At 39.0% G+C, this 22,096-nt stretch overlaps 1 protein-coding gene across 5 annotated transcripts in view; it reads left to right on the top strand.

The window, feature by feature from the left end:
• LOC130181006 (regulator of G-protein signaling 7) overlaps positions 1-22,096 on the top strand; it is a 51,914-nt gene that overhangs the window by 14,730 nt on the left and 15,088 nt on the right. For 3 of the 5 annotated variants that reach the window (XM_056394728.1, XM_056394726.1, XM_056394727.1), the window contains exons 3-4: positions 12,358-12,454; positions 15,768-15,818. In XM_056394728.1, the coding sequence (XP_056250703.1) occupies positions 12,358-12,454; positions 15,768-15,818 (148 nt within the window). Of the gene's footprint in view, positions 1-12,357; positions 12,455-15,763; positions 15,819-22,096 lie in introns of those variants that run through there. The other 2 variants (XM_056394729.1, XM_056394731.1) reach the window with 2 other exon arrangements.

The following is a 22,096-nucleotide window of genomic DNA, read 5'->3' as shown; positions in this document are numbered from 1 at the left end:
GTGGATTCGATTCCACACCCTGAGTCACCTATATCAGAACTGTATTTGTTACTTAAAAAAAATAAAAGTAGACACATAATCAGACTAACACCACTTATTGACCCTACTGTTACAGCAGCCTACTACTAAAAACACAACTATTAGTGCTAGCCTACTGTTGCTCGTACAACTACTTCAAATTCTATTATAGCACAGAAACCGTGATAAACAGAAAAAAAGGAGAGTGGCCATGGGATAAAGGCAATAAAAATGTTCAAACTAAATGATGTATTAATATCTTTTAAAACAGTATTAATTGATTTTTTGGACACTCACTCGGGGACACAGCATTAGCATTTATTTGAGATCATGTTTCTGTCCTCCCAACAAATGTAAGTCTAATATTCACTCTCCTTTTAGCTCCTCACAATCTCCTGGAAAAAATGTAGCTCTTTAGCTGCTAAATGCTAAACTATGTTAGCCAGCAAGTTGCTGCTATTTGGTGCTGGATAGGTAGCATGTGGTGAGTTTTTCAGGGTTTTTTTACTGAAAACACTGCTGTGGCTGATGAAAGCGGTGAGGGTGAACCAAAACAGTAAAGTTGCAGTAAAACCAAAACAATAAGCTAAAGTATGCTAAAGTGCTCCATAGAGCTGAGGGGAATTGCAGAGTTGATGAAAATTCTCCCCCTTTCACATCACTTGTAGTCATTTTATCCATTGTTGATATAAAAATATTGACTAGTGCAGCTTTAATGTGAATAAATATTAGTTTATTTAGCTTACTTGTTATTTGGCATGATACCACCACAATGAAAGTAAGAAATTGAAACTGCACTGTGTTATTAGACAAGTCAACAAGCGTAAACACGCCTGGTGCTTGCAGAAACACATCCACGACAGTGCCAACATTTCTTTACCATTTCTGTTCATAATAAAAGCAAAAGAGAAGAAACTGGAACAGAACCTCCTGTTTGTGCCACTACACCGTACAGCATGGATGAGAATCTGAGATTCTGAAGGGTCTGATGTGAAGCTAAAAGGTTTGTTGCATCTTGTCAGCGTCAACTACAGTGATGCAAAAAATTAAAAGTTAATCTTCCACTATGAAAAAGTCATCACATAGAGCTTTAATTTGAATTGGAACATAACATTATACTACAATCCTTCAGCAGTTTCATTATATTCATAATAGAAATGTGGCTGTGGCTGCATAAAGCATGAAATGGCAGAAAAATACTGCCTGGCAAATTTGGAACAACAAATGCATTAACAGCAGCAATGTCAAACGAGGATAAATGCCAGTGTTTTTTTTCCAGGGTGTAGGCATAGCTGGATGACTACCTCTCATCCATGATTCAATGTTTGTCTCTTTCTCTCACTACTAGAGGGTTTTCCCTTGGGGAGGGAGTCAGGGGAAATATTGAACATCCTTCTGCCGCCATTCGCCAGGGAAGATAATTCTCCAGGGACGTGAGGAGGGAAGAGGCCGCGTGTTCTAGAAAGCTGTAGAAGGTGATGAAAATACTATGAAGGAGGGCATTGTGGGTGCAAGTATCTCTGGCAACTATCTGGAAAACATTTAAATGACATAGCGATAATAACCATCTGTCCATCAAACCAACACTGCAATTGCTGCTTCTGCTGTTGTGTGCAGGAATTTTTGATTATTTAGATTTCCAGCGAGAAACAGGTGGAGAAGAAGTACTACCAACCAAGCAGTATATTATGAAAGGCATTTAATGACATTGGAGGAGTAAAGGAGATAGATTAAATATCTACATTACTTCAGTTTACTGATAAAATAACTTTGGGAGGTCAAAAGAATATAATACAAGATTGTCAGCCTGCCAAAGTCGTGCAGATTTTTCACTTTGCTCAGTGTGGTCTGGCAAGGCCGTGGATGAATTAGCTTGAGAAAAACATCAAAAAGGCCGTACAACAGATGACTGCCAGCTCTCTCTCCCCCTCAGACAACAACAGGAACTTTTCCTACGCTTGATTAGAAAAAGTCACCTCTCGTTGTGCTGCGATTGGTCTTTGCTTCTGATTGTCAACCTGAAAATACACTAAAAACCTGTTTTTGAATAAATTAGAGGCGAGAAGTACATCATGCAGCAGCTGCAGAAGGCTGTCTAGCCCATGTTATAGCTTCAACACCACGTTTAAATATTTGTTTGTGAGATTAGGGAGTTTCACGTGATGACAAGACCCATCATAAACGATGGCTGTTAGTTCTGGATCGTATCTGTCTTGGCTGAAATTTACCAGCAGAAACTGACTCTTAATATTTTGTTTTTCTTACCAAATTCTTCACATTGATCTGAAGATGAAAGTAAGTTGTGTATATCTATATTAAAGTTTCCTTGTGGAGATTTTTTACCTATCCCCTATGTTTTTCTATGAGTGAGTCCCTGTTTTGTGCATCTCGTGGATGGGTTCCCGGATGACACAGTCCTGCCAATAGTGTCACACTTTTCCACTGATCTACAGGTGGTGGTAACACATCAAAAATGTACAGCAATGTGCCAGCAAAGGCAGAGAATAAGAAGACTGTTGGCACATAAACATGGATTTAAAACTACCGTATTTTAACAATTTCAGGACTTAAAATTGGCTTTACAAATGTTTTGTGAAGACGGAAATACATTCAACACATTAGTTAAACCTCAAGGATACAAACGATGTGTTGAAGTAAAAACATAAGTTTTGTTTTTTTTTACAAGGAAACTCCACAGGACACATTTAACAGCTTTGCAAAATCCAGAAATCAGTTTGATTCAAGTCGATTTGATTTGGTTCAAATTTGGTTATTTAATATATTATTCACATTATTATCCTTTGAGACAAACTTTGGCTTACAGACGGACAAAAAAAAAAAAGAAGATATATTTAAGCACACAACATGCCACTCAGGTGACACATAACACCACACAGGGAATCAAAGATCTACAGTCTCACTTTCATCCATTAGCATATCGGACCAAATCAGATCAAGCCATTAGACGGCTCTCAGTCACACCTTGACGAGCATTTCAAAGCTGAGGAGGCATCATGGTTGACAATATCCATTTGTTAACATCCACATGAACCAAAGTCTGGAGTGGCAAAATCATCTGTCCTTAATGCTGCTGCTGCTGCTGCTGTGAGCAAGACAGTTTTACAGTGGCACGAGCTTTTTCTTATCACAGTGCTCCATTATGGAAATAATGGATCAGGCAGTACACCACCAACTGGTACATTATGAAACACATTAATGATATTAGGTGTGAAGAGAGAGAGGAGGCATTGAGGAGGAATAATTTCCATCTAAAAATTTCATAGATCTTTGCAGTTTGCTGCAGAGATAAAGATGTGAGCTGGAAACAGCAGAGAAGATTCTTACCTCCTCAGGTTTCTTTATCCTGCATCTTCTAGGATGTGATGTTATTACAAACGACGTGTAAGGAAGAATAAAGACGACGGGGGAACAAATGTGCGAGAGAACATCCTGAAGTGTGAAACAGTGAAGTGACATTCCAAGAAACAGATGCTCATGTTTGACTGATGGCTCAATGGAGCTTGATTGTGTACACAGAGACAGAACTGTACTGATGAATACAACTGAAAGCAAGGCTTATCAGGCAGCAAACTGCAGATGTTGCTAAATGTTTAATCACTGGTTTGCAGAATCTGCCTCAAGCGTATAGAAATAAACCGTCAGTTTGGATGGAGTAATTGCTTTCTCCCCAGGCAGTGTTGTCACCTGGGCATCTGTTCTTCATGCTCTATGGTCCCGGCCTGCTGTGAGACAGACTGTTGTCCGCTCTACATATGAGGTTCGTAGTCAGGGTACCTATGAGAGTTGAGGGGTTGCATGAACAGAGAAAATGTTCAAAGAAACTGAAAATTCACAATAAGCAGCTGTAAAGGAAGAAACATAAGACTGGGGCAGAGAAATCCATTTAAAATAGGAGGGAGTATAAATCAGGATGTTTCGTGTAAGATTAAATATGAGCAAAGCAAGCAGAGCATGACCATCTGTTGCCAAGGCCAAGGGAAGGGTTCTTGGTTTTTTGGCCTCTTGCTTTTCCCTCATTACATATTAGACCTTTACCCACTACATAACCCTGAATGCTGAAAGTTTAACGTACCCAAGTTGCTGGGATGTGGGTGAACAGCAGTTGAAGTAGTGCTTAAACAGTTAGTCCTTCGACAGAATAATAATTGCCCACTATTTTGAGGCTTGATTAATCCTTTAATATTAAAATATTTGCTGGTTCAGATTCTCAAATATGAGAATTTGCTGCTTTATATATTTTATATCAGTGTAAACTGAATATTTTGGTGGCTCCGGACGTATATTCAGATGTTTGCTTGACCTGTGGAAAATTGCAATTTGCTAACAAAGACCAAACAACTGATCGATTAATGAAGTATATAATAAACAGATTAATCAATAATGAAAACTACAGAAACTTACAGCCCTAGTGATAGAAAGGTCAACAGTTTATCTTAGAATAATCAACAGAAACAAAAAAACAGACCCTACTATTAAAATGATCTTGAGGCAAAGGCATGAATGGGCAACTTAAAGGTTACACATTTTAAATCTTAAAACAATATATACTATACTATACTAATAATAATAATAATAATAATAATAATAATAATAATAATAATAACAATAATGAAAAAAATAAAACATAACTCTGCTACAGCCCAAAATAATATTGTGGATTTAAGCCAACAATATATGACTACCACATACAGTGTATCGTACAGCTTAGCTATACAACATCAATTAAAAAAGGAAAAACTTTTCCTCTTTTTCATATACTCACATATTCCTCTTTTGACAATATCTGTCTTTCTCTTTCTTTCCATCCTTTACGTCCCCAACCTCCTTCCCCCCACCCACCCTTCTTTCTTTCTCTCTTATGAATGAGCGATGGCGAGCAGCCAAAGATGTCCTTGTGATAGTGGTCACAGACTGTGTTGCTGTGGTAACTCAGAAGCGAACTGCAACCTCGGAGAGGACTTAAGATTCATGGCATCTATTCAACAACCTTGTCAGCATCCGCTCAATAACTTCCCTCACCTATCTGCAGGGGAATTTTATTTTAAATTCCCAAGTGGTGCGGTACTGCACAGGTGCAGCCTGAGGTGTCTGACTAACTTTGTTTGTATTTAGCACGCAATGTAACAATGTTTTCTTTGTGTTATAAACCAATGGCCGGTTTGTTCAGCTGATATGTTTATTGTTTTATCTGACACTTCTCAGTCATGTACATTTGGTAGTGTTTATTCTGACACAAACATTAGTGTGCTGATATCTAATTGGTTGGTTGTAGTTGGGCGTTATGGCTTGGGTATCTAGTGCATTATTTGCAGCAAATATTTAAATCAAAGATTGATAGTTATGATCAAAAATAAGCAAACATAGCATTTCTATTTTTGGGGTGTACTGCTGGGTATGAAAACCTTTGAACTAGTCACACTGGTTACAATTAGGATTCACAATATATTGACAATAATGACTTGAAAACCTCCCTTCAACGCCAATATTTTGTCACTAAGTCATCATATAGATTTTGTCTCACAGATGTAGAGACATAACCTCATTCACATACAGCATTAACATAATCCATATCCATAGCAAATATATGCATTGTGATAATTAGCTTCCATTTATTGATCACTAGGTTTATTTTGGCCTGGATAAAATACACAGTGAGTAGAACAGCTTGTGCAGCGTTCCAGTGAACCCATATTTATGTAAAGTTATAGAGGGTTATTAAAAATGTTTTACTCATACTGACTGATTCGTTGACGCTGTGCAATGCCTGTAAGGCGTACATCATATCTACAAAACTGTAATAAAATGATTCGTCTCTTGCTTTCTCTTAATATATGAATTATTTCATTTTAATGATGTAACTTCATGTGAGGGGTTTTACTCTGTGTTTTATAATCCAAAAGCTGATTTACATTACCGCAGCAATGTTTATGATCCAAAAGGTTCGTGTAGACCTGTTATCACTCCTGTTTTTCCCCGCAGTCTCCTGTATTTCAAGGTAATCTCCCAGCACCCTCCCGTTTTGTTGTTTCTCCCAGGACACTCCTTCAATTTTCATGGCCCTCAACCTTTATTATTAATAATCGTCATACACGGCTCCATATGTTTCATGTGTTTGTCTGGCGTTATTCAAGTTGACAGATTGTGTATGAAACACAAACTAGACATATAAGCCACGCACACATACATATTTTACATACAGACGGGAAAATCTCCTGAATTTTCAAACAAAATGTCGGCAGGTATGGGTTTATGGTGTATATAAAAGCTCTGCAATGCCCATGCAAAGTGCTCTTGTCTAACAAAGGCTATTACAGTATGAATGCCTTTGCATATCTCCTCTGTGTTTGCTAGTAAATGAGCAGTTGACCTCTACGTTCCTGAGTGGGGGCTCGGAAAAGTCTGCATTTATCATTCACTTGTTTGTGTCTATTTAATGTTTCTCGATGGGTAGAGAGGGAAGGTACTTCACTCTCACATCAACACTAGACTGCCTTCAGAGATTTAGAGATTATATAGGAAGAGATAATCCAATTAAGGCTGTTTGAAAACGGTGTTTGATTTCTCCTCCTCACCTAAATCTGGGTCACCGCAGATGCGGAACAGCATCATTTGAGTATGTCACCTTTGTATACAGATGGCAAAGGCTAGACAGGCAGAGAGGCTTTTCTATCAAAGAGAATAATATGAGGCAAAATATTGTAGCTCATGATATGCAAGTCAAAAACTGCACTGGGATTATAAGTCTTTGAGAAGTTATTAACGGTTTGCTTTGCCTGTATTGTGTCCGCCCGCTATCCTCCCCTTATGGCATGAAGAACATTGTGTTTTTGGATTTGCTCCATATGCAAATGCGCCAGGCTGTCTAGAGGAGACGTGTGATTCATTTGTGGTGACATAGCATTTCACCGTGCTTTAATTCAGCTATAGTGTAGATCTGAGTGCTTTTGTGGTCATCGTATTGATCCTATATAAAGTTATTGACCTTGGATCTGAGATGTATGCTGTAATTTTTTTTTTTGTAAAGTGCTGCTGGTTTTTGAGGGCAAACAAAATGTAAAATATTATCGCTCAGCCTCCACCATAGGTTCTGCCTCATCCATGGAGACTGCAAAGACTGCATTTCAGAAGGAAATGAGATCAACCAACTGCAAAGACTGTTTTATCTAGTAGAGCTGTCATGCCGTATAGCCACAGGTTCTATTCAGGCTGCTCTCGCACCGCCTCAGGCAGCCAGACTTGAGCTGGGTTGCTCACCTATTTTGATGATGTGGGTTTTATAATATATTAATCCACACCTTCTGGGTTCATCTGCTTTCATAATATGTATTTCTGAGTGAGTGTGTGTGTGTAGGTGTGTGTGTGTGTGGGTGTGTTGCATCTCTGAATTCTGTCATATGCTCTGCTTGCAATGTGACTGATAATTGCTACGTGTTGTGTGCATCATGTAATGTTGCAATGTTGCATGCAATATCTGTCCTGTTAGTGTGTGTCAGTGTGTGTGTGTCGAGAGGAATATCTGTTTTCCGTGTGTAGACACACCTGTCCTCAGATAACACTGTGAAGGTAATACCACTCTCCCTGCACATCTGACGCAGTAACATTCACCCATCACAATGCAGACAACATAAACCGGGGGGGTAGGGTAGGAGAGCTTTTAATTTCCTCAGCAGCACAGTTAGTGAGTTTTTTTTTTTCTTTTACATCTGCACAGAGGGAAAATTGAATGAACTCTATATAGATTTCCAACTGCCTGACAAGACAAGCTGCATTTGATAGAATGTGCTAAGAAAGATCAAATGTAAATTTCTTTTAGAAATTGTATTTGAGGGTAGTGTCACCTTTTATGTCAACAAGACAAGCGCATGCCTCTGAGTTTCATTTTGCTAGTGTGCGTCATGGCAAGTTTTTTCTTTATTAAAAATGTATCGTGATGGATCATTCAGGCTCCAATAAACACCAGTCTGGCTTAAGAGATTTAAAGCTGATGTAAGAAACGATGTTCTAATTAAGACTGTTTGAATATGTTTGAGTCCATCGAGTCCTGGTGATTTATTTCAATCATTTCAATCTAGGTCAACACAAGACATGAATAGCATCACTTGTTAAGGAATTATTTCATGCAAGCTGGAGGTTGTGCAGCACAATCAACAAGAGAATGTTCTTTGGCTTAGACGTAGTATCTCACTTCAATTGTCAATGTCATTTAGGGCATTTTTGAGCCATGTTTCTTCAGGCAGTCTATTCACCTGCTTCAGTTAGCCCACAAAGGTGCCCATCTCAACCCATACACCCACACGCCACTGTGATTAAAAACTAGGTAACTGAAAGCTCTCAAAATCAGTTCTCAGAAATACCTAGAATGATGTTGTTAATTTGTTTTTCCCATTTTTACACAGCGTAAAGTTATGGGTTGGGAAAGATCCCGTCTACACGGTATACGCTTAACAACGCTTATCCATGTGGATGTAACAACTATTTACTTTAGGTTGTGCTAAAATCAAGTGTAAACCTATTTAACATTTCCATCCTCCATCATCATCACCAAGGCGGCAAAACAACCTGTTTCCGAGCCTCCTTTTGTCTTGTTGAGGTGACTTATAAAGGTCACCTCTAAATTAGCTTGCTTAGGACATTAAAAAACTGGTGAAATTCCCCCTGAAACCTCCTACCTTCCTGATGTGCTTAAGATAGAACCTTGTTAATAACTGGCTCTTTTATCTGCCCACTTTTCTTAGAAAAAGCCTGTCAAATAAGTGGACTCATGGTGCACTTAACAATGGCTAAAAAGGCATCTAAGAGGCCAGTATTGATTTACAAACCCAGTTTGGAATGTTTTTTGCTCCAAATGATGCTTCAGAACATTATGATTGCGCCCTGAGTGCCCTCAGTCATAGTCTTTGAAGTGCTTGGAGCCATGTGCTGACGCTCAGTATGTGCTTATATCCGGAGCTTTTGTTAGTCACTTTATATGTACTGAGTCCTGTGCCATCATTATTCAATGATTCACACTGTGCAGCCAAAACACTCACTCTTATCTGTTAAGAGGCTGCAGAGATGCAGTCAGACAGATCTGGGTGGGTGGATGGGTGGGGGACAGAGAAATAGAGAGAGAGAGAGAGAGAGAGAGAGAGGGAGAGCAAGAGTCTCTCTCTCTCTCTGACTCTGAAATGACTTTTCCTCTTCCTCACAACATGAAGCCAGAGAGCATCCCGACTTCAAGAGCTTTAGATCCTGAATATTCACGCTGGTGGCATTTTACCATGTGTAGGCGGTGAGGGTTTGCAGAGATAGGAGAGAGTGTGTGAAGTATTGATCACTGTTGCTGTTGTCCTTATTTGCTCTGCGTCTCACAGTGCCAGCTAACTCTCTGGGAAAGACAGTGAGACTTGGATAGAGAGAGAAGGTTGGCGTTATAAGCCAGACTTACTCAACAGAGATGAGCTGGACACCATTAGGATTAATAGTGAGAGATATGTTTAAAAACAACAAAAGGGATAATGCACACAGCACGTAAAAGGAGGCTGCATGAATACTGGTAATTTTTGTTTTTCTGTGCGTCAGTTCACAAGCCTAAGTTATATAAGGATATTATATTAGTACTTGAATGGTTTTTGTTTTGATTTTAGTAAGAAAACCATCTGCTCCTCTAACTTCACCTTGTATTAGTCGAGGAACATCACAGAAAAATGAAACCATTTGCTACTTAACTGTCAGATGTCAATACTCTCTGAAGTTCACCAGCTTCAATTATGTTGTGATCAAATATTATAAACCTCTTTGAGATGTGCCCTATTTCCTTAACCCTTTTCCTCAGCCTTGCCTCCCATTAATTTAGTAACAGTCCTTCTACTTTTCACAGCACTGTCTGACATAATCTGAAAATGTGTATATATACAGTATATATATATATATATATATTTTTTTTTTTTTTTTTACCAATTCATTTTTTTTTCTTTCTATTCCTGTCTCTCAGTACTGCTGGCCCTTTAACTCTCCTCCTGCAGCTCTGTAGTTACAGTATTTGCATGTGCTCCATCATTGTCAATTAGGCTCCTATCACTAACTGGGATGATTTTTAGCTCCAGGTTATTTGACTAGCTACAAGCTTTCATAATAACATATGCCACAGTACTAGCTAATGAACTGCCAAACCCGAGTACTCACAGATTTACATATCAAACCCTTCTTTTTATTTTATTTTATTTTATTTCTTTTATAATCAGAACTGCTCCTTTCTCACCAATATGGCAGCAGAAATTCATTTTCACCCACACAAAACTTTCATTTGTATGAAATGGAATTGGCTGCATTCAAATTGTGTCGCCTATCCCAGATGAGCTCCACTGATAAGTCGTGTGCATGTCATATGAAGATGGAGAGGAAACAAAATTGAGGAGGGTGGGGTTTGTTGGGGGGATATCCATGAAGCCAGACCTGTGAGTACAACATAACACTTCAGCTCAGTACGGAGTCACAGTCACAGCTTCCAGACACCATACACTACATTATGATTGGTTAAATGTTTAGTGTAGTCAGATAAAAGGGAAACATTTTAAAATCAAAAAGACCATTTTAAACACAACACACAACATTACATTATCCCGATCAGTTAGAGAATCAGCTCTGATGATTGGTTCTGCTCTCACTGCATCTCTCCAAAAGAGGTTCCTATCTTATCATGGACCAACCCTTTTCTCTTTAACCTCCCCGTCATGAGATGTTCCCCAGGGATCTATCTCGGCTTCCCTGTTATTTTCACTTTACATGTTGGCTACATACTTTTCCTTTTTTTTTTTTTCAAAGATAGTCAACTAAATGTTAACGTCTGAATCAAAATTTCAAGTGAAAATGGCAATGGCTTATAATGTGTGTATTTAATGTTTAGTGCTGGATGTCATACAACCTTCTGCACCTTAATGAATCAGAATGAAGTGATGAAATGCTTTTAGTGGCATCAGCAAAATGTCCACTATTGACAAGTATGCCACCTATAATTAAGGCATACTTTTTATAGACAGATTATAGATTGTCTAGTTGATGAATGAAATTAACATGTTTTTACTTGGAAAAATGTCTACAATACTACTGTACTCATGACTCAGTCAGAAAATCCATTTCCACCAATTATTGCTTCTCTTCACTGTGATGTTTAGAATTGATTTTAAGAGATTATCGAGGGAAATATTTGATTGAGTCAAAGATTTACATTACATTACCCGGTTAGCAACAAGCCTTACTGTCTGCCACAATAATACCAAACCACTGAAAGGAAGCAAAAACAGATTTTTTTTTTACAAATTCTACATATGGTGCTTTTAATGCATATAATGAGAACACCGCTATACCGTTTCATTTTGAAGTAAAGACACTGTGACAAACAAAATCCCGCTTAAATTAATTAAGCCTGAGACCTCATTACAATGAATACCTTTTTTCAGACGAATCTCTTTTTAATAATGCTACCATCATATGTCTCTGTTTCTGAGACAAACATCGATAGAATCACAACATTTTTGGGTTCGTTTGTGTACCACATATCAGTTTCATGCCATGCTATTGGATTCTGCGTATATTTTTACACTGAGGGAGGAGTTTGGGGAGATCTCTTGCCATCCGATCTGGCTGACGAACTGTATCGGGGCCATGCTCTATTCTCTGCTTTGCTCCCTCCTTTGTGTTCTTGGAAACGTGGTTGCCTTGTGTTGCCCTGCCAGGCCCTTGAGACAACTCCCAGTACATTTCTGTCCCAGTGACGCTTGCAAATGTTTGTGTGTTTGCATGTATGCCTGTCTGTGTCTACTCGCCTGTGCATGTCTGTTTTCAGCGCAGCTTTTGGTTCAAATTTGTAACTCAGTCAGTGCTGAACACAGAACATTTGTGTCTGAAATGTCTTTTGATGTCAGAAAAATGTAATTTTTCTTCTCTGCTCTGCAGAGTTTGGATGTGTGGCTTGTGTTTTGGGACACAAACATATTTTGATGGATAATAACTAGAAACTTCATTGCTAGACTTCCAAAATTCAATAACTGTTGCAGAACTCAATAAGTGCAGCTTACTGGCAGTTTTATGTGACAAATGACAGAAATCAGAGATATTTTTCAAAGGAAAGACAGAAATCTGACAGTATTGACTGTTAGTTACCAGCTTCCTCCCTGAAGACATGGCTGAAACACACAGAAACCTGTCTCTATCTGTTTACCTCTTTCTGGCCTGCTCACACACAGCCTCCACTTACAAAGGCAAGTTCATGAAAAGTGCTCACTCTCTCTCTTGCTCTCTCTCCCCCCTCATCTCTCCCACTGTCCCTGTGTTGTCCAGATGGAGGAAGTAATAGCACGCATGCAGGATGAGAAAAATGGCATCCCTATCCGAACAGTGAAAAGTTTTCTAACCAAGATCCCCAGTGTTTTTTCAGGTAAGGCTCTTATCTCTCTGTTCTGCACTGCACTGCTTTTCTCTTCTCTTCTTCCACTTGGCTCCCACCCACTAAGTGCCCAACTAGTACTGTGTTCGTGCCAAACAAAACACTGAAAGTATTTAGAGAGTTGTCTGTTTTGCATTTCACACTGGCAGTGCCAGAATGTCAAGAGGATCATATTGGATTTTCGAGCAGTGCTACCTAATAGATAAGAATCCATGGTGCTCCATAAGAGATGAGTTCAGTTAAACATGACATTCAAAAGCTAAGAGGAGTGAGGCCATCACTGTTATATTACTGTATTTGGATATAACCAGACTAGGTCAAAACCTGGTGTTGCGAATGTGCGAAATTGAGGATGTACTTGAAAAAGTATCAAAAGCGAGATCGAAAAGCCGCTAAATATAACTAGATGACGCAATATTCCAATTAGCATATTCATGATGTCATCGTGTTGTATTTGCATTCTGTCTAGTGTCAGCTGGTTTCAGGCCTTTATCTGTTTTCTGATCCATTTCTCTCTGTGCTCACATATACAGAATTTCAGGCAGTTGAATTCCTAATGAAGCTGTTCTCATTTACATTTCAGTTGTCAGACGAGTCAGTCGATATGAAGCGCTTGAATGCATTGTATACTGTAATATAAACTTTCAATAGTTTATTAAAACAGTGTTATAGTCTATAATTAAAAGCTTGCTAATCATTATGCTATTCAAATCCTTATATCATATTAAAGATTTATCTAAGTCTTCTGATAAATTAATAATTCAAACCCTTACTCTAATTCTCAGTTTTTTCATTAAGTGCTCATTCCTGCCAAATGTGCTTTGATCTCCGCCTTGCGTGATTTTTCGCCTCAGGGCACCAACAATACCAGAGCCACCACTGGTCGCCATCACTGCTAACAAAGGGCCACATTTGGCCTGTCACAACCAGTGACATGTCCAGGGCCTTTTGACATGGATGGCTACGATGAGGCACAGATTAAAAAAAGGTTGGGCAGTAGGCACCGACATATGAGCACAGACACAGATAAATTTAAATCACTAACTTTAGCTTTAGTGACGTTGGTGAAACAATGCTTTGGGCACATAAAGAGCAGCTGATGCAAACTTCTTTTCTCTTTTTTTTTTGCTTGGTTTTTAATGCCAGGTCTGCTACACAGTGTTTGTCTTGGTTTAAAAACAGTAGTGGCTCTATAGATTAATGATTTTACATCTGGCCAGGCAGCATCAGCTTAGATTCCATCTCTATTCTGTGTTTAAAAAAAAGAAATAAAAAAAATATTACTCAATCAGTGCAGCTAGGAAACAGCTACACTCGCTACGTCTTCAGGAACATGATGAAATTGCAACAGATGGCTTGTATTTGTAGCGCTGCTTTACACCTACCCTATGAACTGTACAGTACATACCTTTTACTACAGTACTGTATTAATGCTTCATCCAATAATGATATCGTAATCATGAGCATTACAGTATTTTTTGTCAAAATGTATGCAGTTTGTATCAAGACAGCATCAAGGAAAAGGAAAAGTTGTGTCATTACCATTTTAATCACTTGTTACAGTAACACCACTTATTCTTAAATGAGTGCACTGTTGGCAGAATTGATGTATCCGGATCCCTTCCTCAGGGTAGTTTTTCATTAGAGCTGTTGCAAATGTGTTTTTCGTACTGGTGAGCCAAGCAACTCTGCTGCTCTCAGTTTGTTTTCTATTGATGTTCATACAAATTTCACACAGAGCAGAGGTCAGCAAACATTGACATGCTACAGATTTCATGTACAATTAACTGCATTCTAAAATGTCACATTTTCTCCTTTAATTCTCCTTCATGGATTTTTGACTATTTTTTTGTGTAATCTTTTTTTTTTCTCCAATGGTTCATATGGTTCTACTACTATGACTTTCACCACCTCTAAATATTTTAGTAACTTTTCATTCATTTCATTCACTTTTATTCTTGCATCTTTTCAACTTGATTTTCAAGTATTATGAAATAATATCTTCAGCTCTGCTGCCCTTTGCTGCATGCTGTCACTATTTGCTGCAGCAATTATCCAATATTTGCCATCAGTGGGATCATTAATAATTGATCTTATCATTTACCTCTCTGTTTATATTATTGTCACATTGTAATACGAACACACGCTTGTGCCTAGACGCACGCACGCACGCAGAGCCCAATCTATGGCCATGATATTAATCAATTCCAAGAACAGCCTTGTTAGAGGATTACCTTACATATCTCATTTAAGCTCTCTCTTAGAAAGTGGGTCAACTTTGATAGTGTGAAAATGGGGTTGTATTAATGATGTTAATCCATGGAAAATCTCATCTGGTTATGGGGGGGGGGGGTTGCTGAAAAGCAAGGGGGTGCACTGATCGAGAAACGGAGAGATAAAACACAGACAGTCTGAAAGGCAGTTTGATGGACAGAGAGACGGCCACAGAGACTGAATGTCTCACTGCATGAATTCCCCGATGTCTCCATTTCACACCTTTTTTTTCTGCCTTCCGCCAGTCTCATCTCCGCAACACACCTTCACCTGTCAGCATGACAGACAGTAATAATAGCTTGGAAAATATATATTTAGTCAAAGTGCCAAAGTCACATGTTGCAGTCGGGTGTGAAAATGAACAGGGGCAGAGGATGCTGTTATGTTTTTCTGAGATGCGAAAATGATTCAGTTGCAGTCTCAGATGGAAAACTTTGAAATGGGATGGAAATGGAAATATTCAAATGATCTCTAGACCTTTACTCAAAATAGTTTTGATGACTGCATCATCTATTATAAAAACGTAATACAAGTACAGTGTATTGCCTTTACTTCTGCTTGATTTTACATTTCTCCTCTCCTCTCCTCTGACCTATTACATCTTATTCTTTGTTCGTGACAGTTGGAAATGTCCGATGTGATCCATAAACTTACGAAAAGAAACAATTGCAGCTGCAATGTCGGTGCTGTGACTGAGTCTGACAAATTGTGTTGTTACTGTACACAATGGATGCTTCATTATGCCATTGTACCTCTCTGGTCATTTATATTAATGGACTACAGCCAAAGAGAGCTGGCTTGGAGAGGATGTCAGAAAAGAATATTTGGTAATGGATGGCCCATTACCCACCCACATGGTGCAAGGTGAGAGGAATTGGTATGCACTGTGATGATGAGGGGAGGTGGGCAGAGTTAACAGTGTCATTGTTTTCCCTTTCATTTGCATGTATATGCAAAAATGTGTCTCAGCACACTGTGAATATATTAGATATGTCCATGAGTCACTTTTATGTGCTTTCTCTCATTTCAGGTTCTGATATTGTACAGTGGATGATCAAGAATCTGGACATCGAAGATCAAGGTAAAAGAGCGAATCAGTATTGATGTAGGACAGAGGTTTTTAAAGTCCCTGTTAGATATTGTAGTTTGGCTGCTGATTTGGCCCCTTTAACAACATGGTCAGCTGTTGGAGCTGCACCAGTGGATGTCACACACAGCTCACGGAGGCAATTAAAACACAATTTGCATCAGTCATAACTCTGACAAAATCTGAACACACAGACATGATTTACATATTTTTATTTTCAGTATTACTTATACTACTATATCATTATCTCCTGAGCTTCCCTGAGGAAGTCAGATTTTTAAGTTTACTTTAGTGTCAAAGCAATCAAGTGATAGTCGTCTCTACATTTATAGGTACAGAGTTGTTTTTTAATTAATACTGATGCTAAAGATTAAATTGTAGGATGTCAATAGCCACTTTCATACAGAGATCTCACCATATTACCGTCAAGAAGACATTTCTTTATATTGCCTTTGGCTGTTTACACTCAACCAAACACACCGGAATAATGCTGCCCCGGTATGTGATTGTAGGTAGCTTGCCGGCGATCTGGAATCAGAAGTGTGATGTGTAACACAACAGCGTTGGCGTATGTCCCACCATGCCGGTTCTTCCTTTTACACAAATGTCAATGTCTGTCACTACCTCACAATGAGGGGTCTCTTCTTAATGGCAATATAGCAGGATCTGTGTATGAAGGGGACCACTGTTACAGCTGTTTATATTTATATAATATATCATTTCAAGCTTGCTGTTGCTTTTCTGGGCACGATAAGAGGAGAGGTGCTGATCATATATTCTACGTAAGGTTTTGGATGAGAAGTTTTCATTAGCCTGCACATGAAGAAAGAAGAACACCTAACGTGCCTTTGTGGAACCTTAGTGTATGTAAAAGTCCACACTTAGACATTTTTCTTTGATCTGTTTTTTTTATGTCCTTGAGCTAAATCAGACACTGCAATTCTTGTTCCTCCTTTTTTCTTTCTTCTTATTCTTTTTTTTTTTTTTATTCCAGTGTAATGAAGTAGAACTACACCGTCTTGAGGGAGTTGCCAGATCATTAGCTGAGCCCCTCACTGCACAAAAAAATAACTCAAAAGTGGGCAGGTTGAACTGTGATAAATATGGAAAGTTAAGACCCGGTTTCTTGCTTTTAAAGACGGTGATAGAAGAAGCGTAGCTAACAATGTGAAAGCGGATCTTTTCTGAGGACTGTAGGTGTGTGTTTACTTGGATGTTGGGGTGTTTATGTGTGTGGGTGTGCATTCGTCTGGTGTTTGTCTGCTCTAGTATGTGCCTCGGTGTTGTACAGCCCAGTTCGTACATACATTGTGACATAATCAATTGTTCACTTAGCTGACTCATCAGCTCACAGTTCCTTTGTGTGTTGTTGCAGTTGTATGCACGGATCTTCCTGTCTTTTTCTGTTTGTCAATTGTACATGTTTATGTGCGTGTGTCTGTGTAAGTGTTGTGTGGACAAATTCTGGTGTGAAACCATTGTTGTGAAGACATTTTGTTTTAAGGTTCAGGCTCGAATAGATGTAGAGTTTAGCGTTAGGAGTAGGGTTATGTTAAGGCATTTATTTATGATGGTTATGGTTAGAGTAAGGGGCTATGGATTGCATTATGTCAATGCATGTCCTGACAACCATAGTAACACCGATATACGTGTGTGTGTGTATGTGTGCGTGTTATGTGCTAAACGGGACACATTTTTGTGGTCTGTTTGGCAGTAACACGTCACATATGTTCCCTCAAGCAAATTCACATTTACAGTGCTACATTTTGTGTCACCTGCACTATCGAAAATTGCTCGTCCGTAACAGCACTCTCGCTTAAAATTGTCAAAAACTGCAGTTTAATAACAGCAAGGAGTCTGAAAACCTGTTAACAACCTGTTAACATTCTTTGTCCTTTAAGAGTATTTTGTTTTAAATCTGTTGTGAAAAACTAAGTGACTTCGGCACAGAGCAACTCCTGGCAGGGCTCTCAAACACAGCAAAGTGAAACGCAATTAATTTGGCTCAGCACGATAGCAGCTTGTTTAATATAAAGGAAGATGAGCTTATATCAAAGTTGGGGACTGGGGATTTGGAGTTTTTTTTTTTTTTTTTTTTTTTTTTGCTAAATGAATTCCACAGATAATACAGTGACGCCCTCCAGATGAACTCATCATCTCAATCTCTCTAGTCCCTAAATCCTGTTTTCATTCAATACTGCATTTGATTAGCCAATGCAAATTTCTGACTTCAAAGTTATTCTCAAAAGTTTTACACGTCTTTTGGGACATTTTAGCAGAAGGTTTTGCACTTGTAACTCTTTACTTTGATTACAATTCAGACCATTACAGATCATCACACATCTTGCTTCAATTGGTTTGGCAGGCATGAGAACTACTGGAATTAACTACTTGCCACATTTAAGGTGTGCAAAATTGAGGATGTAGTTGAAAACTGTTGTGGAACGGCTGTAAACAACAGACATCATTGCTTCATATTTACATTCTGCCTAGAGTCTGTCTCTCCGTTTAATACTCTGGTGCTCACATACACAGTGTGTATGTTTCTCTCCAAACAAGTTTTACATAATGACAGAAATGTAGCCCATAAACGCTTCATGTGAACTTCCAAGCCATTTCCAAGCTGCTGCTCTGCTGCTAAAATCCTGATGTTATAACCGTGACGTTGTCTGACAGAATCACCAATCACAAGTTAAAGACAAAGCCTGTGCTGTGTTTTGTCTATATTTACTTGTAAAATGATGACTCGGAGAGAAAGTCAGAAGCGACAGAATATCTATCTTATTTTGTCTCTCGCACAGCGCACAGCCTCCGTCTGAGATCCAATTTTCAATGACAGCATTTCTTCAAAAAATGATCAAGGCCTTTATTTACCTCAACTGTAGAAGATAACAGGCCAAATTCCCTCCTTTTGAAATGTATAATTGGTCAGGGCGGTATTTTAGTCCGAAGCCTCATTTTCAGTTGCTCCCGTTTGCTGTGTTAAAATGACAGCACTACGTGTTAATACAAACTCAACACTCACTGTAACCGTTTCAAATTAAAAAGCCTTCTAGCATTTCAGAGGGCAGAAACCCTTTATTTCTTAACTGGGCTTTGATTGCTGTGCTGCAGTAAGCGTATTGTCCCGAGTCTGGTTGCTGGTGTTTCTGTTGTCTACATGTTATTCAGATCTGCTTGTTTCTTTAGCTGAGCAGTTACCGATGGCTTTTCTCTCTCCCTCCCTCCCACTCTGCCTGCCCTCTCTCTGCTCAGTGTGTCTTATGTATAGTTATTCCTCTGCCTCCTTTAGTAATAATGATGTGTAATGTAATAAAAAGTAGTTTATTTGCTGTAATGGAGGCAAGGCTCAGTGAATTGAAAGTGCCACTCAGCTTCCCTGCAGTTCGCGAGCAGCTGGGAAACCAGAGCGGCTCGGTAGACTGCCGGTAACTAGAGGCGTAGCCATAAGCCCACGGTTGGCACCCATACACTGTCCAGCCATATACTAGGTTTATACCTCATCTTGTTTGAAAATGATCTCAAAATCTAATGACAAATGCGCTAAGTTGGCAACACATCAGGCTGTAAACGCCCCCCTAATATAAACCATTTGTGCCAATTCATTTAAAAAGAGCGGCCAATGGGGAAACTCCAACTCAGTCACATGGCATTCGGCTGACCAGTGATGGAAATATCATAACTCAACAATGTTCACTCATTCACTCAGTCCGTGGCTGACTCCGCCTTCACGGCCCAGCCAAAAAGAACATATAGAGTTTTTAACACTTTGGACCATTTGTGGAGCCAGCATGATTTACTCTTTCCAGTTATGTAACTCTGATTCATCATGAATAAATGCCCATAAACACAATTACACATTATTACACAGTCACTCTTTTTATCTTCACATCTCATCTCACAGACATCAAAAAGTAATCCAATTAATTATAGTCTGTAAGTCTGTGTTACAGAGAAAACAGTAACAGCCACCGGCGAATTCAACTTGAGTCTCCATGGCGCAGAAGTGACAAAATCCATGAAAATAAATCTTTGCTTCACACTATTAATATACTGTAGCCAAGCCTACAGTGGCTAAGAGATGTAACTACGCAGTGAGCCTGTAAATGAAGAGCCTCACAAGAGTCACTCACAGTATGAATTAGCTTTGCTGTCATTAGGCCAGGAGGGTTGTAAAAACCCAATGAAATCCAGCATCAATGGTCCTGTAGCTCTGTTGACCTCTGACCTGCCTGAAAATAAATCCCTGCAGGGGTATCAATATGGCCATTTATTGCTGAAATAAATTCTCTGACACTGCAAAGCTCTTACATATGAATCAGGTCTGTCTGTAAAACAATATCAAAATATCATACTAGTATAACAATAGTACATATAAAATAAAAATATAGTAAATAGTTGTTTTCATTTCCAAATTCAAAAGTAAATCCTCTTTTATGCAAATGAAACTGCATCACTGAATAATAGTTAGCAGGTAAATGAGCTTGTGGGAGGCGGGTAAACTGAGTTTGCATGTGTGAACATCTGTGCTTGCATGCGTTTGTGTGTGCGTGTCAATAAATCCTCCACCCTAAATGACCGCAAAGTTCCCTCGAATACGACCCATAACTGCGTACCAGCAGGCGAGTTGTCATGGTAACAATACTAAGGGTAAGGGTTCACGCTACGTCACTTGTCTTCCCTCTTTGCTCCTGTAGTAAGCTTCTGTGTATGTGTATGAGTGTATGAGAAAATGCGACCAAATTCCACACAAGAAAAGAACATAACACCTAACCTTTTTACAGAAGCTAAAGCATTCATTTCTCACAACAGCAAGTGAAATTTGTGAGGGTGATAAAATCTCAGCCTCTCAGGATAGTGTTTTGTTGACTGACATGTTGTTGGCAAAGAGCTGGAGTCATTCCCTCTGTTTGTTTGCGTGTGTGTGTGTGTTTTGTACCTGTGTGAGAGGGAGCAGAAATGAGATGAATGGATCTCTCATGATATCATCATAGCTTAAAAAAACAAAAAACAACATAACTATTTTAATTTTATGAATGTTATCATGCCTGCCTTAGATGCCTGTGGGGGATTAAACATGACTAAACAACACTAGATAAACACAATAGTCAAATTCATCACACCTCAACAGGAAATCAACAAACTAGAATTAATTAGGAAATATGGCCACAATCTCTCCTTCTGTTCCTGAGCTACTGTGTTGAAAAATGGCTCTTTGCAGAACATTATGATGTCACAGTGAACTCGACCTTTGACTGGATATAAAATGTCGTCACTTCATCATATATTCCTATTAGACGTTCATGTTAAATTGTGTGATAATTAGTGTATGAATTCTTGAGTTATGGCCAAAAATGTTGTGTGAGATCACAGTGACCCTTGACCTTTGACCACCAACATCTAATCAGTTCATCCTCGAGTCCAAGTGAATGTTGGATGGACGGCATAACAATCAACATCAGTCAAGCTGTCAGTGAGTGTGTACCAGTGTGTTGTTAAGGGTGTGAACTGCATATGAAAGAGCACCTAATCTGCTGTGTGGAACATCAGGGAACAGTAAAATGATCTCTAACAGAGGACATTCTGCCCATCAGAACAGCATGGAGAGGGTGCGTATACTGTTCTGCATTATGGTCCTGGTCTTCTCCTCCAACCGTCTTTAAGCCTCGTGATCATGAGGCTCGAGAGTCACTCCTGCAGCTGAGCACTTTAGATGATCTTTTTCAGTCTCCAGACATCACACCTCTGCACACTGCTACCATGGCATGCATATGTGAAATGGTGTCATTTTCCTTCCTTCAGTCAGTTTAATAGTTCCTTTGCATATGTTATTTGTATGAATTTCCTACCGCCTCCTGAACGAAACCATTTAAAGAACAAGTGCTCAGGTCCTTTACTTAAGGAAAACTACTACTACAACAAAATTGCTGCATTCAAAATCCTACTTAAAAAGTTTAAGTCGAAAACATGTTGGGCTCCATCATAAGGTTCACAAGAATCTGCAAAGCATCTTGCAACGTCAAAAAATGTTTCTATGAAATGCAGCTGAGTACCTCAATGTACCTCAAAACTGCACACAAGTACAGTGCTTTAGTAAATGTGGTTAGTCACTATCCACCACTATCCGCTAATTAAAACAGTTTTCATCACCTCAACATCTCCATACAGTGCATAGTGTATGGTGCAAACAGACATGAGCAAAATATCACTACAAATACAGAATCTCTGCCGGTGTATTTAGAAAGGCTCAGCTGTAAAAACACTCCCACACT

This window comes from Seriola aureovittata, chromosome 14, assembly GCF_021018895.1.
Source record: "Seriola aureovittata isolate HTS-2021-v1 ecotype China chromosome 14, ASM2101889v1, whole genome shotgun sequence".
Lineage (NCBI taxonomy): Eukaryota > Metazoa > Chordata > Actinopteri > Carangiformes > Carangidae > Seriola > Seriola aureovittata.
The sequence above is the reverse complement of the archived record's forward strand: the minus strand, read 5'-3'. Positions and strand labels throughout refer to the sequence as shown.